Below are 24,566 nucleotides of genomic sequence, written 5' to 3' on the forward strand. Positions count from 1 at the left end.
GTTGTTAATTCCAAGATAGCTAAACCCTTGTCTTAAACTCAGGGCAGTGCGACAAAAAGCACATGAAAGTAATTGAACATGTTTAGTTCACTCACAAACCCCATCTGAAAGTTACTTTAAACCCAAGAACATGTTTTAGAACGATATTCTCAGTAAGAAATATGCTAACATGATTGCCATTGCTAGCTAGATACCAAAAACCGTTGCCTAGCAACAAACATCTTAAGATCTGTAAGAAGATATTTGAGAAGCTCGGAAGAAAATCATTAAATCTTACGATATTGTTGAGGAATTGCACTAACGAACTATCATATGAACTTCTTATTTTTATCTAAAGAACATTCTTACGTTTTTGCATAAGAAGTGTTTCGTGAATCTGGGCCCAGGTTGTCAAAATCAATGGCACTCCATCGATATAAAGTTGTTTTTGACAAAAATGTATCAGTTTGTCACTTTCACAAGGTTGGAGTAATAACATGTTCAACTACCTAAGAGATTGGCTTGACTCTAGGTTGGACCTTTTAGATTTTGAGCAAAATAACTAGGGAAGAATTTTTCACTTCACTCATTGAGTTTAAGACAAGGGTTTAGCTATCTTGGAATTAAGAACAAATTGAAAAACGTTATTTTCAAGAATCTAAGGCGAACATAAGAAATAGCCCAAGAATATTTCCAATAACTTTTTTGAGGAATAGCAACTTGGCCCAACACCCTATTAAGACGCTTTATGTTGGTGTTTCCTTTATCTTGGTAGTTACCTGTACATTGTTTTGTCACAAACTGAAATTAGGCGAAGATGATAGAACGTTAGGAACTAGATAATGGCGGATATATGCAAAACATGCAAAACATAATAAGATATGAGGAAAAGTCAATATACCTGTGCCACACTCCGTCCCCGTCCCAGAGTCCCACTCTCCTCATTCTCGAGTTGCACGTTTAGCCCCTCCTGTTCTTCGTTTGTACGCCCCAAATTCCCCGCAGGACTTGCCTCGAAAAGGCTGGGAACTCCTCTCCTGGAATTCAATTAACAGAGAGATTATTTCAGTCTCAATTGCACTGTTTTGTGCTCTGGGAGATTTTGCTCACTTGAAAAGGTCGCTTGAAGAATGTCTTAAAGGGCAGGATAATGTAGCAGTGCAGTGAGTCTCTTAATAAAAGCAGGGGTTGCTTTGTGTCGGGGCCCCCAAGCCTGCACCTTTTCTACACATATGCTTCAGTGGCCCAACGAGGCACATACGCAAAGCGACAACACGAATCAGGGACGAAGACATGAAACGCTTTGAGGCAGCCTGAAAGGACGTGTGATGTGGTCAAACAGTTTGAGTGCACCTGACAAACTTGACATGCCAGTCAACCCTGTAAGGGAGCCAAAAGAAAGGGCAGACAAAAACCACTGGTCCTAATTTGCTCCCTGTCCGCTTGGCTGGACTCATAAGGGGCTGGGCTGGTGTGTCCTCCCAGCCACCCCTGCCGCCCTGCTTTTGTCTGGAGAAATGGCCCAGCCACTCCTCTGCCTTTGGCTTCTTTGGCTGTGGGCCGGGGCCAGTGTCAGAGCCAGTGTTGGGGACGACTGTAGGTTTTAAAGGTCACGCGCCAGAGGTCACAATCAGGAGACCAATCGGGACAAAACCAATCAGGCGTAAAAAACAAAGCTGAAATATGAGCTGACAGGGTAGTTGGGTTGAGGACTTTATCACAAGTAACTGAATGATTTGAATCAATAACCTGTGTGTGTGTGTGTGTGTGTGTGTGTGTGTGTGTGTGTGCATGTTTATTGTGTAAAGTGTGGTGAGGGGGGACATTCTTTACATCAACATGGGGCTGTAGGTGACACTCCCAATAAACTACAGGTCTGAAGCAGAGGCTGGAAATGTACAAAAGCCAATCCCCTATTTCATTCTACCAGATCAGGGTTGAAATGAATTGGTATTCTTTAAAATAATTTAGGCACACTTGATTTAACTTTATCAATAGAAAAGTCCCGAAAGTGCAAACCCAGTGCGCCGGGTAGGCCAAATCAAGCACACCTATAGTGTTTGCCAGACTATTTCAACCCAGATCTGCATTCCACTCACACTATGGCTCCACACAACTACAAACATATCCAAGCTAGCACATAACATTCTGAAAACCATATATTTCTTCGAGCTTGGTGAGAATTCACAGAATATTAAGAAACAACACTCTGCTGTGAGAATTTTGGTACTTCAGCATAGCGTTTCCTACAGGTTTCCTCATGGTTCTACTTAGTCATGTTCTCAAATTTTTCCAGAACGTTAAAGAAAACTTTCCATAAAAACCACAAGAAAACTTTTGAAACGTTCAGAGAACTTTCTATGAATGCTATTTAACCTAAGGGTGAATACAATAGCATAATACAAAAATAACCATAAAAATCTGCCAGTTTAAATATGTTTTTTTTGCATTGCATGTAACACTTTCGCATTTGCGGTAAAATGTGACAGAGCTAGAACCGTGTTTGTCAGACCATGAGACATCCCGGAAATCGTCTGTAGCATCCAAACGGTTTTTCCTACTATTACCCCTCTATGTATAGATGAGACTCTCGCAAATACGATGGTGTCTCCGTTTTGCTCTTCGACCCCCACAAGCATCTTAGGACTCATCTGAAGTCAGTACAGCCAATATTACAGCCAATATTCCAACTTCTCTCTGTAGCATCTGTACAGTTTGGGCTACACACTAATATGATTCCTCTGTGGTAAAGGTGAGACTCTCACAAACTCATACATGTTTTGTTCTAGGATGTCCACAGGCCTCACAAGACTTGTCTGAAGGTCCCATGGTACCAGTTGAAAAAAATATATGGACACTGTTTAGTCATTTACATTTTTTTTTAAAGTTTCCTGATCTTTCTTAAACTTTCTTTTGATGTTTTTGTTCCATGTTCTGAATATGTTATTCAATGTGTTTGTATGGGTTAATAGCAGTAAGGCCCCACCAAAAAATGTTATCAAATAATTTGTTTAGATATTTTATTTTATACTTCAAGGGGTCTTAAACTAAAAAATCTAATAGCTAAAGGAACCTTCTTAAAACAATTCCATTTAGCTTAGTATAACCCTCCCCCAGCTTAGACGGGGCTTAGACTTGCGGTTAAAAACATATACATCTTCCGTTCTTAGCATCAACAAAACTCTATCTTGTTACGTGTGTTCAGGTGTGTTAGCTGCACCCACTAATTGGCCACACCTGATCTTAATGAGTGTTTGTTTCCTTTGAAATAGGGTCTGTCTGAGTAGTCTAAAATGAACAGCTTTATATGTGTAAAATAACAGCATGCTGGTTCCATCCTGGTAGTGCAGTGGACTAATTCCATGGATAAGGAACAGAAGATTATAGATTTGAATCCCACTGATGTCGTTTCAAAATTTAAAAAAATAATGTGTTTGCATGATTCATGTCTAAGGAAATGAATTTCCACATATCCTAACTGTGCTTGGAGTTCAAAAAAGTTAACACAAAATAAGCTATCAGTGTTATTAAAAGTATTATTGAAACATTCCATCAGTTTTAAGGAAGTTATTAAGAAACCTCCAAATAACCTATAATCTTCGTGCTCAGAGCTTTAATAAAACATCCCAGGAAAACGTTCAAGGAACCAGAGTAAAATGTTTGCAGAACCCCCCTGCAACCTAAAAATAGATTTTCCCAGAACAGGTAAAATGTTCAACAATTCTCAGAACGTTTTAAATTCCCATAACCAATGTCAAACCCAAAACATACGATCTAACAACTTCCAAAAAGCCAAATGTGCTAACTGGGGTCTTACTCTTACACTAAATGTTATGAAAATTCAAATGTGGGGATGTGCAGAATCTATGAGACTATAGGCATCAAAACATCCAAGAGGATCATAATGGAACCTTCCTGGACTCCACTACTGCACCCCTCTACTAGCTTGAACCAGAAAATGGCTGCTCATTTTTCGACTCCAGGTGAGAGTAAATGGATGCGTGTCGGAACCAGAAAGAAGGAGAAGATTCGTTCTCGGCGCGTTTGCCTTCTTCCCCTGCGTCCGGACTTAAGAGCTTCAAATTGCTTGGAGTCCCTGTACCAGCTGTCTTCTGCCGGGGACTTGGGTGTTCCCTCCATGGCTGTGGATGCCCCTCCAGCTACCGCTCCCTGTCCTAGTCAATCAACTGCCTGGGCACATCCTGGACCACCGCGGCCCCCCTCCGCTGGGCCTTGCTCTCTGGATCAGACCTCTGTCCCTATGCCTGTTGTGGCCTGCACGCAGCCGGTGTCTCAGCAGCCCTCTTCTCAGGTGAGTTCTGTGGATCTGACCTCACAATCTACTTTGAGATACGGCAGAGGCCTGTCTTAGCACACTCTGCCAACCGGGATGTCCTAGCCGTGTCTGAATCCTGGCTTAGGAAGACCACCAATAACCCTGAAATTTCCATCCCTAACTATAACATTTTCCGACAAGATAGAACTGCCAAAGGGGGCTGGGTTGCAATCTACTGCAGAGATAGCCTGCAGAGTTCTGTCTTACTATCCAGGTCTGTACCCAAACAATTTGAGCTTCTACTTTTAAAAATCCACTTTTCCAGAAACAAGTCTCTCACTGTTGCCGCTTACTATAGACCACCCTCTGCCCCCAGCTGTGCTCTGGACACCATATGTGAACTGATTGCCCCCCATTTATCTTCAGAGCTCGTGCTGCTAGGTGACCTAAACTGGGACATGCTTAACACCCCGGCCATCCTACAATCTAAGCTTGATGCCCTCAATCTCACACAAATTATCAATTAACCTACCAGGTACAACCCAAAAGCTGTAAACACGGGCACCCTCATAGATATCATCCTAACCAACTTGCCCTCTAAATACACCTCTGCTGTTTTCACCCAAGATCTCAGCGTTCACTGCCTCATTGCCTACATCCGGAATGGGTCTGCGGTCAAACAACCACCCCTCATCACTGTCAAACGCTCCCTAAAACACTTCAGCGAGCAGGGCTTTCTAATCGACCTGGCACAGGTATCCTGGAAGGATATTGACCTCATCCCGTCAGTAGAGGATGCCTAGTTATTCTTTAAAAGTGCTTTCCTCACCATCTTAAATAAACATGCCCCATTCAAAAAATGTAGAACTAGGACCAGATATAGCCCTTAGACCTGACTGCCCTTGACCAGCACAAAAACATCCTGTGGCGTTCTGTATTAGCATTGAATAGCCCCTGTGATATGCAACTTTTCAGGGAAGTTAGGAACAAATATACACAGGCAGTTAGGAAAGCTAAGGCCAGCTTTTTCAAGCAGAAATTTGCATCCTGTAGCACAAACTCAAAAAGGTTCTGGGACACTGTAAAGTCCATGGAGAATAAGAACACCTCCTCCCAGCTGCCCACTGCACTGAAGATAGGAAACACTGTCACCACCGATAAATCCACTATATCTATATAAATATATATATATAAATCCACCCAAGCCTCCCCCATTTCTCCTTCAGAATTTCAAGAAGCATTTTTCTACGGCTGGCCATGCGTTCCACGGGGCTACTCCTACCCTGATCAACAGCCCTGCACCCCCCACAGCAACTTGCCCAAGCCTCCCCCATTTCTCCTTCACCCAAATCCAGATAGCTGATGTTCTGAAACAGCTGCAAAATCTGGACCCCTACAAATCAGCCGGGCTAGACAATCTGGACACTCTCTTTCTAAAATGATCTGCTTGTTGCAACCCCTATTACTAGCCTGTTGAACCTCTCTTTTGTTTAGTCTCAGAATCCCATAGATTGGAAAGCTGCAGTGGTCATCCCCTCTTCAAAGTGGGAGACACTCTAGACCCAAACTGCTACAGACCTGTATCTATCCTACCCTGCCTTTCTAAGGTCTTCGAAAGCCACGTTAACAAACAGATTACCGACCATTTTGAATCCCACCGTACCTTCTCCGCTATGCAATCTGGTTTCAGAGCTGGTCAAGGGTGCACCTCAGCCACGCTAATGGTCCTAAACGATATCATAACCGCCATCGATAAGAGACAATACTGTGCAGCCATATTCATCAACCTGGCTAAGGCTTTAGACTCTGTCAATCACAACATTCTTATTGGCAGACTCAACATCCTTGGTTTCTCAAATGATTGCCTCGCCTGGTTCACCAACTACTTCTCTGATAGAGTTCAGTGTGTCAAATCGGAGGGCCTGTTGTCCCGGACCTCTGGCAGTCTCTATGGGGGTGCCACAGGGTTCAATTCCCTGGCTGACTTTCTTCTCTGTATAGATCAATGATGTGGCTCTTGCTGCTGGTGATTCTTTGATCCACCTTTACGCAGACAACACCATTCTGTATACCTCTGGCCTTTCTTTGGACAGTGTGTTAACTAACCTCCAGACGAGCTTCAATGCCATACAACTCTCCTTCCGTGGCCTCCAACTGCTCTTCAATGCAAGTAAAACTAAATGCATGCTCTTCAACTGATTGCTGCCCACACCTGCCCACCCGTCCAGCATCATTACTCTGGACGGTTCTGATTTAGAATATGTGGACAACTTCAAATACCTAGGTGTCTGGTTAGACTGTAAACTCTCCTTCCAGACTCACATTAAGCATCTCCAATCCAAAATTAAATCTAGAACCGGCTTCCTATTTCGCAACTAAGCATCCTTCATTCATACTGCCAAACATACCCTCGTAAAATCAAATCAAAATCAAATCAAATTTATTTATATAGCCCTTCGTACATCAGCTGATATCTCAAAGTGCTGTACAGAAATCCAGCCTAAAACCCCAAACAGCAAGCAATGCAGGTGTAGAAGCACGGTGGCTAGGAAAAACTCCCTAGAAAGGCCAAAACCTAGGAAGAAACCTAGAGAGGAACCAGGCTGACCATCCTACTGATCCTTGACTTCGGCGATGTAATTTACAAAATAGCCTCCAACACTCTACTCAAGAAATTGGATGCAGTCTATCACAGTGCCATCCGTTTTGTCACCAAAGCCCCATATACTACCCACCACTGCGACCTGTACTCTCTCGTTGGCTGGCCCTCGCTTCATACTCGTTGCCAAACCCACTGGCTCCAGGTCATCTACAAGTCTCTGAAGAATTGGCTTTGGGGGTGACCAGTGAGATATACCTGCTGGAGCGCGTGCTACGGATGGGTGCCGTTATGGTGACCAGTGAGCTGAGATAAGGCGGAGCTTTACCTAGCATGGACTTGTAGATGACCTGGAGCCAGTGGGTCTGGCGATGAATATGTAGCGAGGGCCAGCCGACTAGAGCATACAGGTCGCAGTGGTGGGTGGTATAAGGTGCTTTAGTAACAAAATGGATGGCACTGTGATAAACTGCATCCAGTTTGCTGAGTAGAGTGTTGGAAGCTATTTTGTAGATGACATCGCCGAAGTCGAGGATCGGTAGGATAGTCAGTTTTACTAGGGTAAGTTTGGCGGCGTGAGTAAAGTGTGTTGCGGAATAGAAAGCCGACTCTAGATTTGATTTTAGATTGGAGATGTTTGATATGAGTCTGGAAGGAGAGTTTACAGTCTAGCCAGACACCTAGGTACTTATAGATGTCCACATATTCTAGGTCAGAACCATCCAGGGTGGTGATGCTAGCCGGGCGTGCGGGTGCAGGCAGCGAACGGTTGAAAAGCATGCATTTGGTTTTACTAGCGTTTAAGAGCAGTTGGAGGCCACGGAAGGAGTGTTGTATGGCATTGAAGCTTGTTTGGAGGTTAGATATCACAGTGTCCAAGGACGGGCCGGAAGTATACAGAATGGTGTCGTATGCGTAGAGGTGGATCAGGGAATCGCCCGCAGCAAGAGCAACATCATTGATATATACAGAGAAAAGAGTCGGCCCGAGAATTGAACCCTGTGGCACCCCCATAGAGACTGCCAGAGGACCGGACAGCATGCCCTCCGATTTGACACACTGAACTCTGTCTGCAAAGTAGTTGGTGAACCAGGCAAGGCAGTCATCAGAAAAACCGAGGCTACTGAGTCTGCCGATAAGATGTGGGTGATTGAAAGATGAACTGACGTCCACACTTCAGTCGGTTGTAGTAATGCACAATAAAGTTGGTTGCCAACCGCCATATACAGTCCAAAGTAAAAAAGAAGCCTGAGGAAGGAGGAGAGATGATGAGAAAGGAATTTGGTTTACGTTTTATCTGTGAATTAATTGTTGGAGTAGAGGACCTTGTGCATTTCAGGTAAAATAACAACCGAATGTTTATATCCCAGGACAAATTAGCTAGCAACAGCAAGCTTGCTAAATAGGACAAATTAGCTAGCAAGTGCACGCTAACTAGCTAAATTGCCATAAATTTGTAATGCTTTTAGTCCCCAACTTAATGTCATTGGTTTAGAGTATGTTTTGATATCATAACCTGCGTGTCGTGATCACAAAATAAATGTATGCACGATGGCACACGATGGAGCACGATGGTGCACGTGCGCAGCCAGTTTGGGTTCCTTGTTAGAACGCCAGCGCGTTGAACAGCCGCAGCAGGAATGTGCTGACAGGGATTTCGCCCAGTGTGTGGATCTGGACAATGTGCCCAGTCACCTTGCAGTAGGTTACCGCACAGTGAGGCAGCAGCGGGCCCAGTAGATCCGCCAATCACCGGTGGCGAGTCCACCCGGTGGGGGATATCCTGGGCTAGGAAGCCCAGCGCATCTAGACGTTATGTCGCAGCGCAGATACCGACCTCCAACTTCCACCACACAGCAATGCAAGGCAGGATATTCATTCCAACGTGTCTAGACAGTCTGTCACAGCACAGATGTATCCTCTCTTGGCTTTCAGGGAGGGCACCACACCGGCACTATCACAATAGTAGCCATATCTAGGAAATCCAAAGTTCCAAAGGCTGGGCCTAATATAGTGAATAAGAGGTCATATAATACGTTTTGTAGTGTTATGTTATGTTGTGTTTTTTTGATGTGAAGAATATTTGTTGTTCCGTTGTGTGTAATGACGAGCAACCAGACGTTGCACTTGACACATTTATGAAATTGCTTATCCCAGTTACTAATAAGCATGCACATAGGTCTGGCTCTACAACCAATTTGCAAACATACTGCAAATTGAGATATCATGTGACTAAACTGAATAAAAACAAGAAGAAACTACACAATGAAACAAAGATAAATGACATAAATAATAGTAAAAAAGCATCACCATAAATGAAATTTTGGGCAAAAAGGCAAACTCCGCTCCATCATTCATTGAATCAGATCGATCATTCATCACAACACCCACTGATATGGTCAAATACTTTAATGCTTTTTTAAATTGGCATAATTAGCAAACTTAGGCATGACATGCCACCAACAAACGCTGACACTGCACATCCAAGTATATCTGACCAAATTATGAAAGACAAGCTGTCACACCCTGATCTGTTTCACCTGTCTTTGTGCTTGTCTCCACCCTTGACCCCAAGCCTGCCTGCTGTCCTGTAGCTGCCTGACTCTGACCTGATCACGAACCTGCCCTCAACCTGCCCTTTGCCTGCCCCGTGTTTCTAATAAATCATCTGAGAACTGTACTATCCGCCTCCCGTGTCTGTATCTGGGTCGTAATACAAGCATTATTATTTAGAATTCTGTAAAGTAAGTGTGGAAGAGGTGAAAAAATTGTTGTCTATCAACAATGACAAGCCACCGGGGTCTGACAACTTGGATGGAAAATTACTGAGGATAATAGCGGACGATATTGCCACTGCTGCTTGCCATATCTTCAATATAGGCCTACTAGAAAGTGTGTGCCCTCTGGCCTGGAGGGAAGCCAAAGTTATTTGCCTACCTAAGAAGAGTAAAGCCCCCTTTACTTGCTCATAGCCCACCAATCAGCCTGTTACCAATCCTTAGTAAACCTTTTTTTTAAATTGTGTTTGACCAGTACAATGCTATTTTACAGTAAACAAATTGACAAGACTTTCAGCACGCTTACAGGGAAGGACATTCAACAAGCACAGCACTTACACACATTACTGATGATTGGCTGAGAGAAATGGACGATAAAAAGATTGTTGGGGCTGTTTTTTTTAAGACTTCAGTGCGGCTTTTGACATTATCGATCATAGTCTGTTGCTGGAAAAACGTATATGTTATGACTTTACACCCCCCTGCTATAATGTGGAGAAAGAGTTACCTGTCTAACAGAACACAGAGGGTGTTCTTTAATGGAAGATTTTTTTCAATCTTTACAACATGCCACTGGCTTTGAATAAAGCCAGTGTGTCTATGTATGTGGATGACACTATACACGTCAGCTACTACATCGACTGAAATGACTGCAACACTTAACAAAGAGCTGCAGTTAGTTTCAGAATGGGTGGCAAGGAATAAGTTAGTGATAAATATTTCAACAACTAAAAGTTATGTATTTGAGACAAATCGTTCACAAAACCCTAAACCTCAATAATGTCGAAATTGAGAAAGTTGAGGAGACTAAACTGCTTGGTGTAACCCTGGATTGTAAACTATCATGGTCCAAACATATTGATACAATAGTAGCTTGGATGGGGTGAAGTCTGTCCATAATAAAGCACTGCTCTGCATTCTCAACAGCACTACTAACAAGGTAGGTCCTACAGGCCCTAGTTTTGTCGCAGCTGGACTACTGTTCAGTCGTGTGGTCAGGTGACACAGAGGGACTTAGGAAAATTGCAATTTGCTCAGAACAGGGCAGCACAGCTAGCCCCTGGATAAACACAGGGAGCTAACATGAATAATGTGCATGTCAATGTCACCTGGCTCAAAGTGGAGGAGAGATTGACTTCATCACTACTTGTATATGTGAGAGGTATTGACATGTTAAAACTTCTTAGGGCTGCAATTCCATTAACGGGATCGATATGACAACAGCCAGTGAAAGTGCAGGGCACCAAATTCAAAACAACAGAAATCTCATAATTAAAATTCCTCAAGCATACAAGTATCTTATACCATTTTAAAGGTAATTGTGTTGTGTCCAAATAGGCTTTACAGCGAAAGCACCACAAACGATTATGTTAGGTCAGAGCCAAGCCACAGAAAAACACAGCCATTTTTCCAGCCAAAGAGAGGAGTCACAAAAAGCACAAATAGAGATAAAATGAATCACTAACCTTTGATGATCTTCATCAGATGACACTCATAGGACTTCATGTTACACTATACATGTATGTTTTGTTTGGTAAAGTTCATATTTATATTTAAAAAATCTCAGTATACATTGGGCACGTTATGTTCAGTAGTTCCAAAAACATCCGGTGATTTTGCAGAGAGCCACATCATTTTACAGAAATACTCATCATAAATGTTGATGAAAATACAAGTGTTATACATGGAATTAAAAATATACTTCTCCTTAATGCAACCGCTGTGTCAGATTTCAAAAAAGCTTTATAGAAAAAGCAAACCATGCTATAATCTGAGAACAGCGCTCAGAGAGCAAATACATATATCCGCCATGTTGGAGTCAACAGAAGACAGAAATAACATTATAAATATTCACTTACCTTTGATGATTTTCATCAGAATGCACTCCCAGGAAACCCATGTCCACAATAAATGTTTGATTTGTTCGATAACGTCCATCATTTATGTCCAAATAGCTACTTTTGTTACTGTGTTTAGTAAACAAATCAATACTCAAGAAATTGCAGACGAAATGTCCAAATGTTCCTTTACAGACCGTAGAAACTTGTCAAACGATGTATGGAATCAATCTTTAGGATGTTTTTAACATAAATCTTCAATAATATTCCAACCGGAGAATTCCTTTGTCTTCTGAAAAGCAAAGGAACGGGAGATACCTCTCGTGTGAAATGCGCGTGACCAGCGCATGACTGCTGCCAGACCTCTGACTCAATCCACTCTCATTCGGCCCCACTTCACAGTAGAAGCCTCAAACAAGTTTCTAAAGACAGTTGACATGTAGCGGAAGCCTTAGGAAGTGCAAGAGGACCAATATCCCACTGTAACTGAGTTGAAAATCGACCAACCTCAGATTTCCCACTTCCTGGTTGGATTTTTTCTCAGATTTTTGCCTGCCATATGAGTTCTGTTATACACACAGACATCATTCAAACAGTTTTAGAAACTTCAGAGTGTTTTCCAATACTAATAATAATATGCATATATTAGGAACTGGGACTGAGGAGCAGGCAGTTTACTCTGGGCACCTCTGGGCACCTTTTCATCCAAGCTACTCAATACTGCCCCTGCAGCCATAAGAAGTTAAACGCACTAAGCTGTCTGTTTGAATTACTGGCATTCAACTCGGACACCCATGCATACCCCACAAGACATGCCACCAGAGGTATCTTCACAAGTCCAGAACAGACCATGGGAGGCGCACAATATACTACATAGAGCCATGACTACATGGAACTCTATTCAACATCAAGTAATTCATGCAAGAAGTAATATTAGATTAAAAAAACATTTTGTTTCTTTTCTTTGAAAAAAAGAGCCAATTAAAGAGCATTCTCTTGTGTGGTTGTAAGAGTAATGTGTTGTGTGCGGTCCAGGATAGGGAAGGATGAGGGACTGAGGGAGGGAGAGGTGTGGAGAGTGTGAACGGAAAAGGCTGAGGCGGTTAGGTAACCTTATAACCCCACGGTGGCCATCACAGTGGGGCATCCAGGTCAGACACCAGGGCACCAACAACAGCACAGCAGGACCAGGCAAGAACACAAGTCAGCACAGACACGCATGCAGGAACACACACACCCGGGTCTCCTGCCATCACAATACTGTGATAGCCCGCAGAACTAAAGCCTAGACATTATCCTGGTAAGCCAAAGTCTTAAGGCGTCAGGTCACTCATCAAGTGTGTTTCTGAAGCATCTCTTTTACATAAACACTCACAATAAACACTCTATTTAGCCATTTGCACATTTTTCCTACATCTTTTGCACCATTAAACTACGTTCTCTGGTTGATCTGAACAATATGCAAAGGATCTGTCTGTCTGTCTCTGTCTGTCTCTGTCTGTCTGTCTGTCTGTCTGTCTGTCTGTCTGTCTGTCTGTCTGTCTGTCTGTCTGTCTGTCTGTCTGTCTGTCTGTCTGTCTGTCTGTCTGTCTGTCTGTCTGTCTGTCTGTCTGTCTGTCTGTCTGTCTGTCTGTCTGCTTTTCCTAGGGTTTCTAACAAGGCTTTTCATAAATTAGAACACCAAGTCCACAAAACAAGTCTGCTTTCTGTCTATGTAACAAAAAGTGTATTTTTGGGGGGGCAAAACAAACAAGGGCTTGAGAGGCCATTATTGGAGGGCATCTGAGAGGGCAGTGCTGGGTTGGCAGTGCCCTCTGCCAAGTTACTTGGTCCTTTCTAGCTCAGTTGGCAGAGCATGGCGCTGGTAACGCCAAGGTAGTGGGTATGATTCCTGAGACCACCCATACGTCAAATGTATGCACGCACGACTGTAAATTGCTTTGGATAAAAGCATCTGTAAAATGGTATATATTATTGTTAGTAGTCTTCAGAAGCACTTATCAAGGGAGTGTGCTTTTTGGGACACAACCACTGTTGTACAACCCAGCCCAGCATGGGGTGACCATTTCCATGGCACAGGGGTCATTGTGATGTCAGAGGCTGGGCCCTGGGTTATTATTTGGGGTCAGGGGTTCAGAGGAGATGGTGTCACATGTAGCAGGGAAAGAAACCCACTACGGCTACAACTGAAACACTCAGAGAGCCCAGCCAACAATAATACCACAAGTACGTCCAATAACAACATGTTAAAAAACAAGCAAACTGAGAAAAAAAAGATGTATATACAATACTGTATAGCAAGTCCCTTTAATTTACACAGGAAATCTATATAACCATATAAAGTTGAATGAAGGCCAAATAAATACTCACTCATTTAAGTAAATACATTTGATGGCCTTCTATTGGAGCACAAGTGGAGGACAATAGGGTCCAACAATCTTCGAGGTAAAAAACATTATACTTTCACTTTTTGAACAATGAAAAATAGAAGACTTAGGAAGCTGCTTTTTACTGCGAGTAAAAAGACTGCATTATGAGTGCTACTAGGAATCCTGGCTCCATGTACTGTGAGAAACAAAGTCTGAGAGTTCTTTAGGGGCAAACATGCTTGATCAAAATTGACTTGCATACATCGTTTGTGAGTTATATGTATGTTTGTGTGTTTGTAAGCATGACAATCTTATGGTCTGATAAAACCAAGATAGAAACTCTTTGGCCTGAATGCCAAGCGTCACGTCTGGAGGAAACCTGGCACCATCCCTAAGGTGAGGCATGGTGGTGGTAGCATCATGCTGTGGGGATGTTTTTCAGTGGCAGGGACTGGGAGACTAGTCGGGATCGAGGGAAAGATGAATGGAGCAAAGCACTCAGGACCTCAGACTGGGGCGAAGGTTCACCTTCCAACGGGACAACGACCCTAAGCACACAGCCAAGACACCGCAGGAGTGGCTTCGGGACAAGTCTCTGAATGTCCTTGAGTAGCCTAGCCAGAGCCTGGACTTGAACCTAATCGAACATCTCTGGAGAGACCTGAAAATAGCTTTGCAGCGACTCTCTCCATCCAACCTGACAGAGCTTGAGAGAATCTGCAGAGAAGAATGGGAGAAACTCCCCAAATACAGGTGTGCTGAGCTTTTAGCGTCATATCCAAGGAGACTGAAGGCTGTAATGGCTGCCAAAGATGCTTCAACAAAGTACTGGGTAAAGGGTCTAAATACTAAATGTGCAAACATTTGGAAAAAAACAGTTTTTACTTTGTCATTATGGGGTATTGTGTGTAGATTGATGAGGGAAAAATCTATTTAATCAATTTTAGAATAAAGCTGTAATGCAACAATGTGGACATATTTTGAAAAAGTGAATACTTTCCGAATGCACTGTAAATACAGATATAGTATGTACATATACAGTACGTATACAAAGCTGAAAGAAATTACTTCAAAACAGGTAAAAACTGAGATACTGAAATTCTTGCTGCTCCCTCTGCACTGTGGTAAATAACGTCAAACTGAAAAACAGAGTGAGAGAGAGATAAAGAGAATTCTCCATCGTTTGCCGAGACAAGACACCCAGAGATAACTTGGTGAATGGTCCTCTTATTCCCTTTCTCTATCCCATCCCAGGGTAAAAGAGTAGAGATGGAGGGATAAAAAAGAGCCTAACTAGATGCACATTTTACATTGAAAACTGTATTGTTCGCCTCCTAATCTGGCCCACCATCTGAGAGGAGTGCCGTGCGTGTCGGAGAAGGGAGGCCTGAATGGGAGGACGAGAGCCAGGAGCGCTGGGACAGGGGACTGGGGGGCGAAGGGGAGTAACTGGGGGAGGACGGGGAGGGTGGCTAGGCTTTGGCTTTACGGGGGGATCAGGGTGGGTGGAAGTTCAGAATGGATGTTTCTTTTTCTCCAAAAAGGGGGGAACTTTGTATTTGACTGTTGTTTGTATCTGTCTTTCAGGGGGCCTGATCCCCGCCAGGCCGTCCGGGACGTACTGGAAGATGCCCTGTGTGTGTGAGAGAGTGTGAGAGAGTGTGTGAGAGAGTGTGTGAGAGAGTGTGAGAGGGAGAGAGAGAGAGAGATTGGATCTGCCCCTCTCCTTCCCTACAGCTGCAGGCTCAGAGGATTAGGCGTCATCCACAAGGCAACATTACAACAAGTAGCCTTTGAACAAAAGTCATGGATACTATTAATGAGATGGTAATCCTTAATGGAGCTACCTCCCAGTAGTGATTATACTCACATGGGAAGAATGTCCGAAAGTCCTGGACGCAACTCCCTCAACAACACTGTGGCCATTGTTATTGTTACCATAGGCCCTGGTCCGAGGCCTAAAACCAAGTTGTACTGCTATTGCCCCAACCATCAATACATGTATGCATGCACACACACACACACATGCGTATATGCACACGCTCGCTCGCTCCTACACACACACTCGCATGCACACCTCTGCCTCCTTGCTCTCCACAGCACCCTTCCCTCCACCCCTATCACCCTATGAATAAAAAATGAAAACCCCAAAAATGGACAGAGAGAAAAAGGGATGGGGGAAGGCGGGGGGGTGTCCTGGCGTGGATTTCTCCCCCTGTGGTTCCCACACACGGATCTGAGCTGGAGCCGAACGTTTTCCTGTTCCCTCCCTCTCCCCTCCTCTCCTCCATACCAGGAAGACCACACAAACACTGGATGATTTAATCGGAGCCTGTTTAAGCAGTTATGGCCGCCACCTCAGAGACAGAGGATAAGGATGACATCTTTTTTTTTTGGCTGCATCTTTCTTGGGGGGATTCCAGGAGTCAGAGAGTGGCCTCTGTATGCCTGAGTAAATGCCTCCACCCGTTCAACGGGCCTATGTCACATCAGCGGTGTTTAACCCCTCCAAAACTTTTGAGTCCTTTAAATCCCAATTATTCCTTCACACACTCTTACGGCCTCTCATTAACCCAATCACTGTTGAAACTGATCTAAGTGTGGACAATTCTAAAGCATTCATTTTTCAGTAAATACGACAGATAGCAACCTTTTGTCAAAAAGTGTTACCCAAAGTTGTACCTTGCAGGCCAAATTCATGCTTCATGCAAAATTCATGCCAAAATCATGCTTTTAATCATGCTTTCAAAATGTCTTGATGGTGACATCCTAAAGACTCTGGCAGGTGTGCTAGTTCAGTGTCATTGACTATGTGTGCACGTCATGGTTCACCAGCATCCCCGAACATCTAAAGAATAAACTACAGACCAGTCAAAACAAGCTTGTTTTGTTTCAGCAATATGAGGTAGATATAAAGTAAGAAAGTAAACAGCATAGTGGGTACATTTCTGCAAAAACTATGAGCGTTGAAGTGCGAGGCTGAACTCTTCCTCTGTTTTGGTCCCGTGGCCACCACGCTGTACACAGTGTGAAGTTAGCCTGTGCACATGCGCAGTGATTGTGTTACAGTGAAGTGTTACGTCATTTTGCTACCTTGAAACTCGCTCTATGTACTAATGTGGAGGTTGAGCAATTTAATCTGCTAGGCTGGAAATCGGTAGAGTAAAGGGTTGTATTAATTTAACTTGGCCTGGTCCAAATAATTATTACCGACACAGCTCCCAGGTAGCCTATGATCCAATGATTTTACTTTTATTATGAGATGTTCACCAGAGACTCTGATATTGAAATGTAAGACTATCCGGTAAGAACACTTTTCTATATAGTGTTACTTTTGAGTGGAACAAACTACTACAACAACTTAAAGCTATACCAACCTGATAAAATATATATATATATATGCCAAAAGCTGGCTGATGACTGAAGCCATGTTCATGTCTGCATCTATAATGTATCAATTCCTGTATCTATGTAATGTGTTTTACCATGCACTTTAAGGGACCACAATGGAAATAAGTAATTGACTTTATTGTGTGATTCCCATGTTTCAAAAATGTATGTACTGTGTGTATGTGTATGTATTTTTTTTTTTTACTGTCAAATAAAATCCATCAATAAATCAACCTTTAAATAATAATACAATTATGATCAGCTTAAATTAGTGAATCAGAGTTGCCTCTTTTTCTGTCTGATGTTGATGTACATTTTTGGGGATAGGGTAAAGTTGTCCTTAGAGTAGACGCTGATCTTGGGAGAGTTTTGAATTCACAACACTATTGGTTACGGTTAGGATTGGGGGATGGAGGCTGATCCTTTATCTGCACCTAGGGGAATCTTGTCTCATGCTGGTTGATATGTTATCTGCTTTCCATCCAAAACATGTCACTCAGGACCGAAAAGGATGGCCTTCGCAAGTGTATGTAATACCAAAGTAGAAACACAACAGGCATACTGATTGGCTGGCGTATATTGAACTACATTGTTGTGGTTGTCTCAGTTGTTGTTTGAGATTGATTAGGTTTGTACTCGATACCATAGGGAAATGAGAACATGAGTTGTTTGGAGTAGCTGTCTGAACATAAGTTAAGTTTGTTAATTATTCTCACTGTGTTTTGTGTCACAAACCAAGTTTTGGGTATGGTATGTTTTAGCTGACGTTAATTCCAAAACAATTTATCCAACATTTCAAACATTCAGCCGCCTCTGGAGCAGGCCTCTGTATGGACAGCCCAGGGCCCTGCCTGACTGATATGTCAAAGTTGAGGACAAACAGGAAGAAAAGGGAGTGAAAATACCACACAGGCACTGACACAGGGGATCAATCCGATTGAAATTATTTAGCTTTTTCTCCGGTTTGAATAAAAATGAGCGCGCTAGACAGTGGAGCAGTTTGATTAGGGAGATCCTAAGTCCCCCGGAGTCTCGGGTGGCTTTTCTCTCCTCCTTTGCTAGCATAAAAGTTCTCTTTCTCTCTTTTCAGGGCTCCCTTGGTACCCAGGCCTTTCCACACTGTTGGTATTACAAAATCCCCATTCAAAATAACCCTTGTCACCTGTCAACTAAGCCAGGCTGGTTTTCTAGGTCTTTATCCCATACACACACACACACACACACACACACACACACACACACACACACACACACACACACACACACACACACACACACACACACACACACACACACACACACACACACTCATACACACACACACAGAGACACAGACACATCCACAAATCCAAACCACACACACCCACCCACACTCACACACTAAAACCACATGTCTGGGAGAAGTTACTATAGCAGTTTAAAATTCATTACCCTGTTCAATTTAAGAAACGTTTACACTGGGATGGTTTTTGTTGGCCATTCATTGGATGGTGCAAGGCAACTTGGGGGTTCACGTGCATAAGATGCTGTCCTCTCACTCGCCCATCACGTTTAACCTTGTTGACCTATATATCTTCAACCCTAACTTTGTGTCAAGTGAATAGAAACAACTTGAGAATAAGTGAATAAATGATGAAAAATTCTATATTTGAAAATAATAACATACTTAACTATTTGTGTAATATCAGGATTTAATCTATCGTAAAATTGCTCTGAATTCAATTGATATATATAGAGGTGGGATCTTAATTTGTTCACTCCTTTTTTTGCTGAGTATGTTTTGTGATTTACACAAATTCACTGAAAACCCACATTAACACATAGCTGTATAAACAGTATTGCACATTCATGTAGCCTATTTCGGCCAGCTAATAGCCTAGACACCAATCAAGGAACATTATGGACTAAACGTTCAAATCTGAAGGATTCTTTTTCTGTGACAATATAGGTCAAATTAAGAAGAAGGAAAACACACTACCAAGTAGTTTGTGATTCTTCGAGCCTAAAACACAGGACAATGTAAAAATGCTGAATACTATGAATCCAAATCTACATTCAAGACTTACTTATTACTTGGTGAAATAAAATAAATGTTTTGACTGGCCTTCTGCAGTCTAAAAGGAATATTAAAAATGTCAAAAATCAAAACAAATAATTGAGTGTGGAATAGTATTCTGAAAGTTGTCAATGTCAGCAATGTTTCAGGATACAAACAAAAGCAATAAGCTACAGCGGTGGGAATACATACAATACTTTTTTAATTTGTACAAAATATGTTTAAACATATATATTTAAAAATTCTATATGATTATCCTTTGAATTAAAATGTTTCACAGGAATGTAAAATACAAAACTGGTTATGTTCCATATTCCATTATGAACCCCCCAAAAAAGAACTAAGCAAGAAGAGCAATATTAGTTTATTTAGAGGTTTGAAAGGTTATGGAGGATGATTACATATACATATAAATGAACAGTGCTGGACCATAAACCTCTCCATAAAACTTTACTGGCTACTATTGTACTTCATTTGACATTACTTTATGATCTTCTATGATTTTCCTAGGATTGATTCAAGACTGAGGATTTCTAAATGAGTGTGCAAGACCAATAACTAAAAGAGGATCTATGTTAGTTAATTGTAGAGCCTTAACCCTTTACTTCACCATTTGTATATAATAGTGGTTTAGGGCAGTAGTTCTCAACTGGTTTTGCCTCAGGACCCAAATTAAACCAGGTTGTCTCAGTCACAATCCAATATTCGCAGCGTGATTTTTTTGTTGTTTGCAAGAATGCAATCTGGAAACTTTGTTTAATCCTATATTGATAGTAAATGTACAAATGATATGACAAGGGAACAATAGTCCCACCTTTTCCATTGTCAATAATGACATTTTGCCCATATTCTCGATGAAGAATGTTAACCTTACTGCTTTGAGACCACAAAATAGTTCAGAGAATAAATTATTTAAAATATAGGTTCAGTATCATTTATACAGATTTTATACCTAGTCATTTAAGTTCCGACTGTAGTATTTGTACTCTTTTTACTCAGACACTCGCAACCCATTCAAAACCTCCCACAACCAAAATGTGGGTCCACCAGTTGAGAATCGCTGGTTTAGGGGAAGTTTACAACACGTGCCGAAAACGGAGACAGAGCTAATTAACAACAAATAAAAATAAATGGGTGAAGATGTCCTACATTTTAAAGCTGCATTCAGGGAGCAAAGTAGAGAGATTTCACTGAAGAGAGAGAACGAGAAAGTAAAAGAGAGAGAGAGTGAGAGTGAGAAAAAGGGAGAGAGAGAGAGAGAGAGAGAGAGAGAGAGAGAGAGAGAGAGAGAGAGAGAGAGAGAGAGAGAGAGAGAGAGAGAGAGAAGAGGGGGGAGGCAAGTTAACGCCAGTGAAGGGATGGTGGAGTGGTCAAGGAGAGAAGGGGTGGGGGTGAGTCGGGGGGATTACCTTGTGTCGAAAGCGGCCATGAAGACTGGGTACTGGACATTTCCGTCCTTGTCCAGGGGCAGCCTGTCCAGCAGCTGGTCAAACTCAGGTTCCGCGACCTCCAGGCCAAATCTAGAGAGGGTGTGTGTGTATGTGTGTGTCCAGAGGGGTTAACGGTGCAAGAAAAGGGTTTGAGGGGGGACAAAAGAGAGGCATTGGGTCAGAACAGAGGGTGGTCATCCGGCCCAGTCACTTAGCCATGGCCCACAATGCTCCTGAGCAACCGCTGGTCATTAGCCCTCTGACAAGGCCCCCTCCTCGCCCCACACTGCCGGGTCAAGTGTCAATCAGCTCTCTCTCCAGCCATCACATTGAGATGGACACATCCTCTCTCAATCAGAGGATTAATGGTGCACAACGATGTCACACACAAATATATGCTCATACACTCACACGCAGGCAGACACACACATATATACACACACAGACATGCAGTACACCTCAAACTAGTCAACCGGAGAAATACACATAGAGGCAAACTAACTTAGCACAGATTAATTTGGCATTTTCAAAACAACATATCTGGATGGTTGAGGGTTATATAGACGAAGACACCTTCATCCAGTCTACATGAGGAGGACATACACTGTTTTTTCCCCCATAACTTTGTTGCTATTTTCACAAGTATGTTGTGAATTTTCAAAACTATTTACAAAACTCCAAATTGGTAACACTTGTAACACAGAAAGTTTTATGTTCAAAACCTTATTGTGCATTAATCTTTGTTTGGAGACATCACAACCATTGATCCAAAATATAAGTTTTACTGTGGAATACCATGAGATCCTCGATTTAATCACCTAAACACAAATAATGATATCTTCTTAATTTAGTTATTTCAACAACCCGGGTTAATCCAATAGCAAGAAAATGAAAGAAACAGGTTTCAAAATGGCCATTTGGATGTAATATGCTATAGTACTGTAAATTACAGTACGTTACACCGATTTCACATTTCCATCATTTTTATCCCATCAAAGGTGTGATCGTTGATGACATCTTTCACAATCATTTAAGCAAAAAATAAATGTGTTGTTCAGATATAATTACAACATAGGTGTAATGTAATCAAATAAACAAATAAAACTAGAAATGGAAGTTTCAGTAGAAGCGTCGTGTGCTTGCTCATCTGGCTGAAATAATTAGTACTAATGATAGCGGAAGAAGTTTACATAGTGAGATAATTAAGCCTATATCTTTGAGATATCTTTCAGTTAAAACCAATGCCTGTAAACGCTTAAAGTTTAAAAGGTATAGCCCAAAGGGCCATCCACACCAAGGATGATAACTATAACGATAACTATAATGACAAATTATCCATAACTATAAACGTTTGAACTTCTATTTGCTATTTATGGCCTGTTGGCCTCATTGACCTGAACTCATTCAACTAGTTTTTGAGTTTAAAAAAAGCATAATGTATGGATTATTTTGACTATAACAAATACTCAGATGAAACATATTGTGCTATTTATCACAGACTACTTTGTGTCAAAGTTTAACAAGGACTCTCTCCTCCTCACTAGTGCCATGATCAAAGATATAATCAAGAGCCTCACATACAGTTATCGTTTGATCATTGTGCTGCCACAGAATGAATTATGAGCAAGACTTCAAAAAAGACTTGTATACTAGAGCTGCGAGAAAAGTTCTATATATTATTGAAAGAATGCTGAGATTGTTTGAGAGAATACCAACAGGTGTGTTTACCGTGGGGGAAAGATTCTATTGGGGAAGGTTCCCGTGGGGATTGCCATGGAAGCCAAGGGGAGTGAGGTGTGTGTGTGTGTGTGTGTGTGTGTGTGTGTGTGTGTGTGTGTGTGTGCTCAAACACACATGCATGTGGAGGTCTGGGAAAGGAAGTGTGTCCATCTGATGAATGGGCAAGTGCCTGAACTCAATTTTATTCACTAATTGTAGTCTCACCTGTTCATATTTGGGGCGGCAGGGTAGCCTAGTGGTTAGAGCGTTGGACTAGTAACCGGAAGGTTGCAAGTTCAAACCCCCGAGCTAACAAGGTACAAATCTGTCGTTCTGCCCCTGAACAGGCAGTTAACCCACTGTTCCTAGGCTGTCATTGAAAATAAGAATTTGTTCTTAACTGACTTGCCTAGTTAAATAAAGACTTTAAAAAAATGTAATATCTAATGACCGGTCATTTTGACGGGAATACCACAGGTGTAAAACACCCAAAATGTAATGAAAGTCATCTAAATGTATTTTGTGTGTTCAGATGCCCAGTCATGGAACCTTACGACAATCAGATTAAATTAACTACATTTTTCAGAGAGAAAACTTGTAAATCGGTGGTAACACATTCAGTGCCATTCAGTGCTTCAAGTTATGTTCATTGTCATTAGTGACAACTGCAAATAATTATTCAATGTACATGCAATGATTTTTTTCTTAACTCAATAAATGTAGCAAATCAACAACAAACGCTGTTTAGCCAAACGCTGTTTAGTTTGGTTCTTCTTTTTCGCTGTGCTTTCTCTCTGTCTGTCCCTGCATTAATGCTAAAATGTTCTCATCCCTTGCCAAAGTGATCACACCAACGCTCCTTAACTTTCCCCGACAGTTCGTTTGGCCTAGGCCTATTTTACATTCAGCAAGCCTGCTTCTCGCCACGAAAAGGCGAGTAGGTCTAATATAAAAAAGGCAAAAAAGATATGTCCTATAGCTTTTATAGCCTATAGATTTTCCTGGGATTTCACGTGAAGAGGAATAGCGGAGAGGCTTCCGTTGCCTATAGCCTATAGTGCGCACAGGAAAAGCTGGAAGAGAGAGGCTACAGATGTGTAATCGAAGTAAGATGCTAAATATCAGCTACAAATTAGGCCATTCATTAGATGAATAGTAGAAATGAATAGTGAATTTAAAAATAAATAAAAATAATGAAATGACATGGATTTCCCGAGTGGCACGGCGGTCCAAGGCACTCTAGTGTTTGCAAAAATGCAATCTGCAATGCAAACTACAAAATGCAATGCAAACTACAGATCTGGCCTCGACCGGGAGACCCATGAGGAGAAGCACAATTGGCCAAGAAAATAGTCAAAATAAAGAAAAATCCTGGAATGAGTAGGTGTATCCAAACTTTTGACTGGTACTGTGTGTGTGAAACAACAATGCGCTTCAAATTAAATTAGCTGGACAATCCAAGGATGTTCTAAAAATGGCACCTCAATACAACAAAGTCAAAACATACGAGAGGAACAGGAGAGGGACAAAATACCTGCTCTCAATCGCTGCTCGAAACTCCTCCTGGCTCACCACCCTCCTGTGGCATTTATCAATGCTCCTGTAGGAGAGACAAAACACCTCAATAAGACCAGGACAAATGTTAATGTGACAGATGTATTATTTCACTGACCTCCATGTTGAATTCCACTCAACATTTGTGCCAAGTACATATGTATTCACAGTTCGCAGTTCAAGATAATCACAAACCTTTGGGACTGGGTCAGTTAAGTTTTTTTTTAGCATTAGGACAGCTTGGGCTTTGAGTTTGGAGAGGTTGTTTGAGTTTGGAGAGGTTGTTTTCTATTCAAAAGCAGCAAGGACCAGCTGACATAGGCTGGTTCATTTCCTGAAGTGAAGAGGTACTATACACTTTAAGGGCTTGATCTTAATGAGGTATGACTATGGTGAAATGTAGGAGTTTATTACCTCTGACCAGGCAAAAGCCTGCGTGTGACCCCAATCATATTGAGACACGAAATGTAGAGAAAGGTAGTGGAAAGGGGTAAAGAGGGGGCCTGGTTCACTAAAACACAGCACTGAGAGAAAGAGCAGAGATGGTATATCTATATTCACCCCTGCAACAGAAGGGCT

General features: G+C 42.1%; 1 protein-coding gene across 1 annotated transcript in view; it reads right to left on the reverse strand.

The window, feature by feature from the left end:
• The window catches only part of si:ch211-197n1.2, a 44,949-nt gene extending 20,861 nt beyond the window's left edge, over positions 1–24,088 (reverse strand). Inside the window, exons 1-3 of the mRNA XM_024398374.2 lie at positions 23,968–24,088; positions 20,694–20,804; positions 881–1,016 (exon numbers count right to left, since the gene is read on the reverse strand). Coding sequence (XP_024254142.1) covers positions 881–1,016; positions 20,694–20,713 — 156 coding nt within the window. The 5' untranslated portion in view covers positions 20,714–20,804; positions 23,968–24,088. The remainder of the gene's footprint in view (positions 1–880; positions 1,017–20,693; positions 20,805–23,967) is intronic.
• Between the last annotated feature and the right edge of the window lie 478 nt (positions 24,089–24,566).

This window comes from Oncorhynchus tshawytscha, linkage group LG34 (genome assembly GCF_018296145.1).
Source record: "Oncorhynchus tshawytscha isolate Ot180627B linkage group LG34, Otsh_v2.0, whole genome shotgun sequence".
In the NCBI taxonomy this organism is placed as follows: Eukaryota; Metazoa; Chordata; class Actinopteri; order Salmoniformes; family Salmonidae; genus Oncorhynchus; species Oncorhynchus tshawytscha.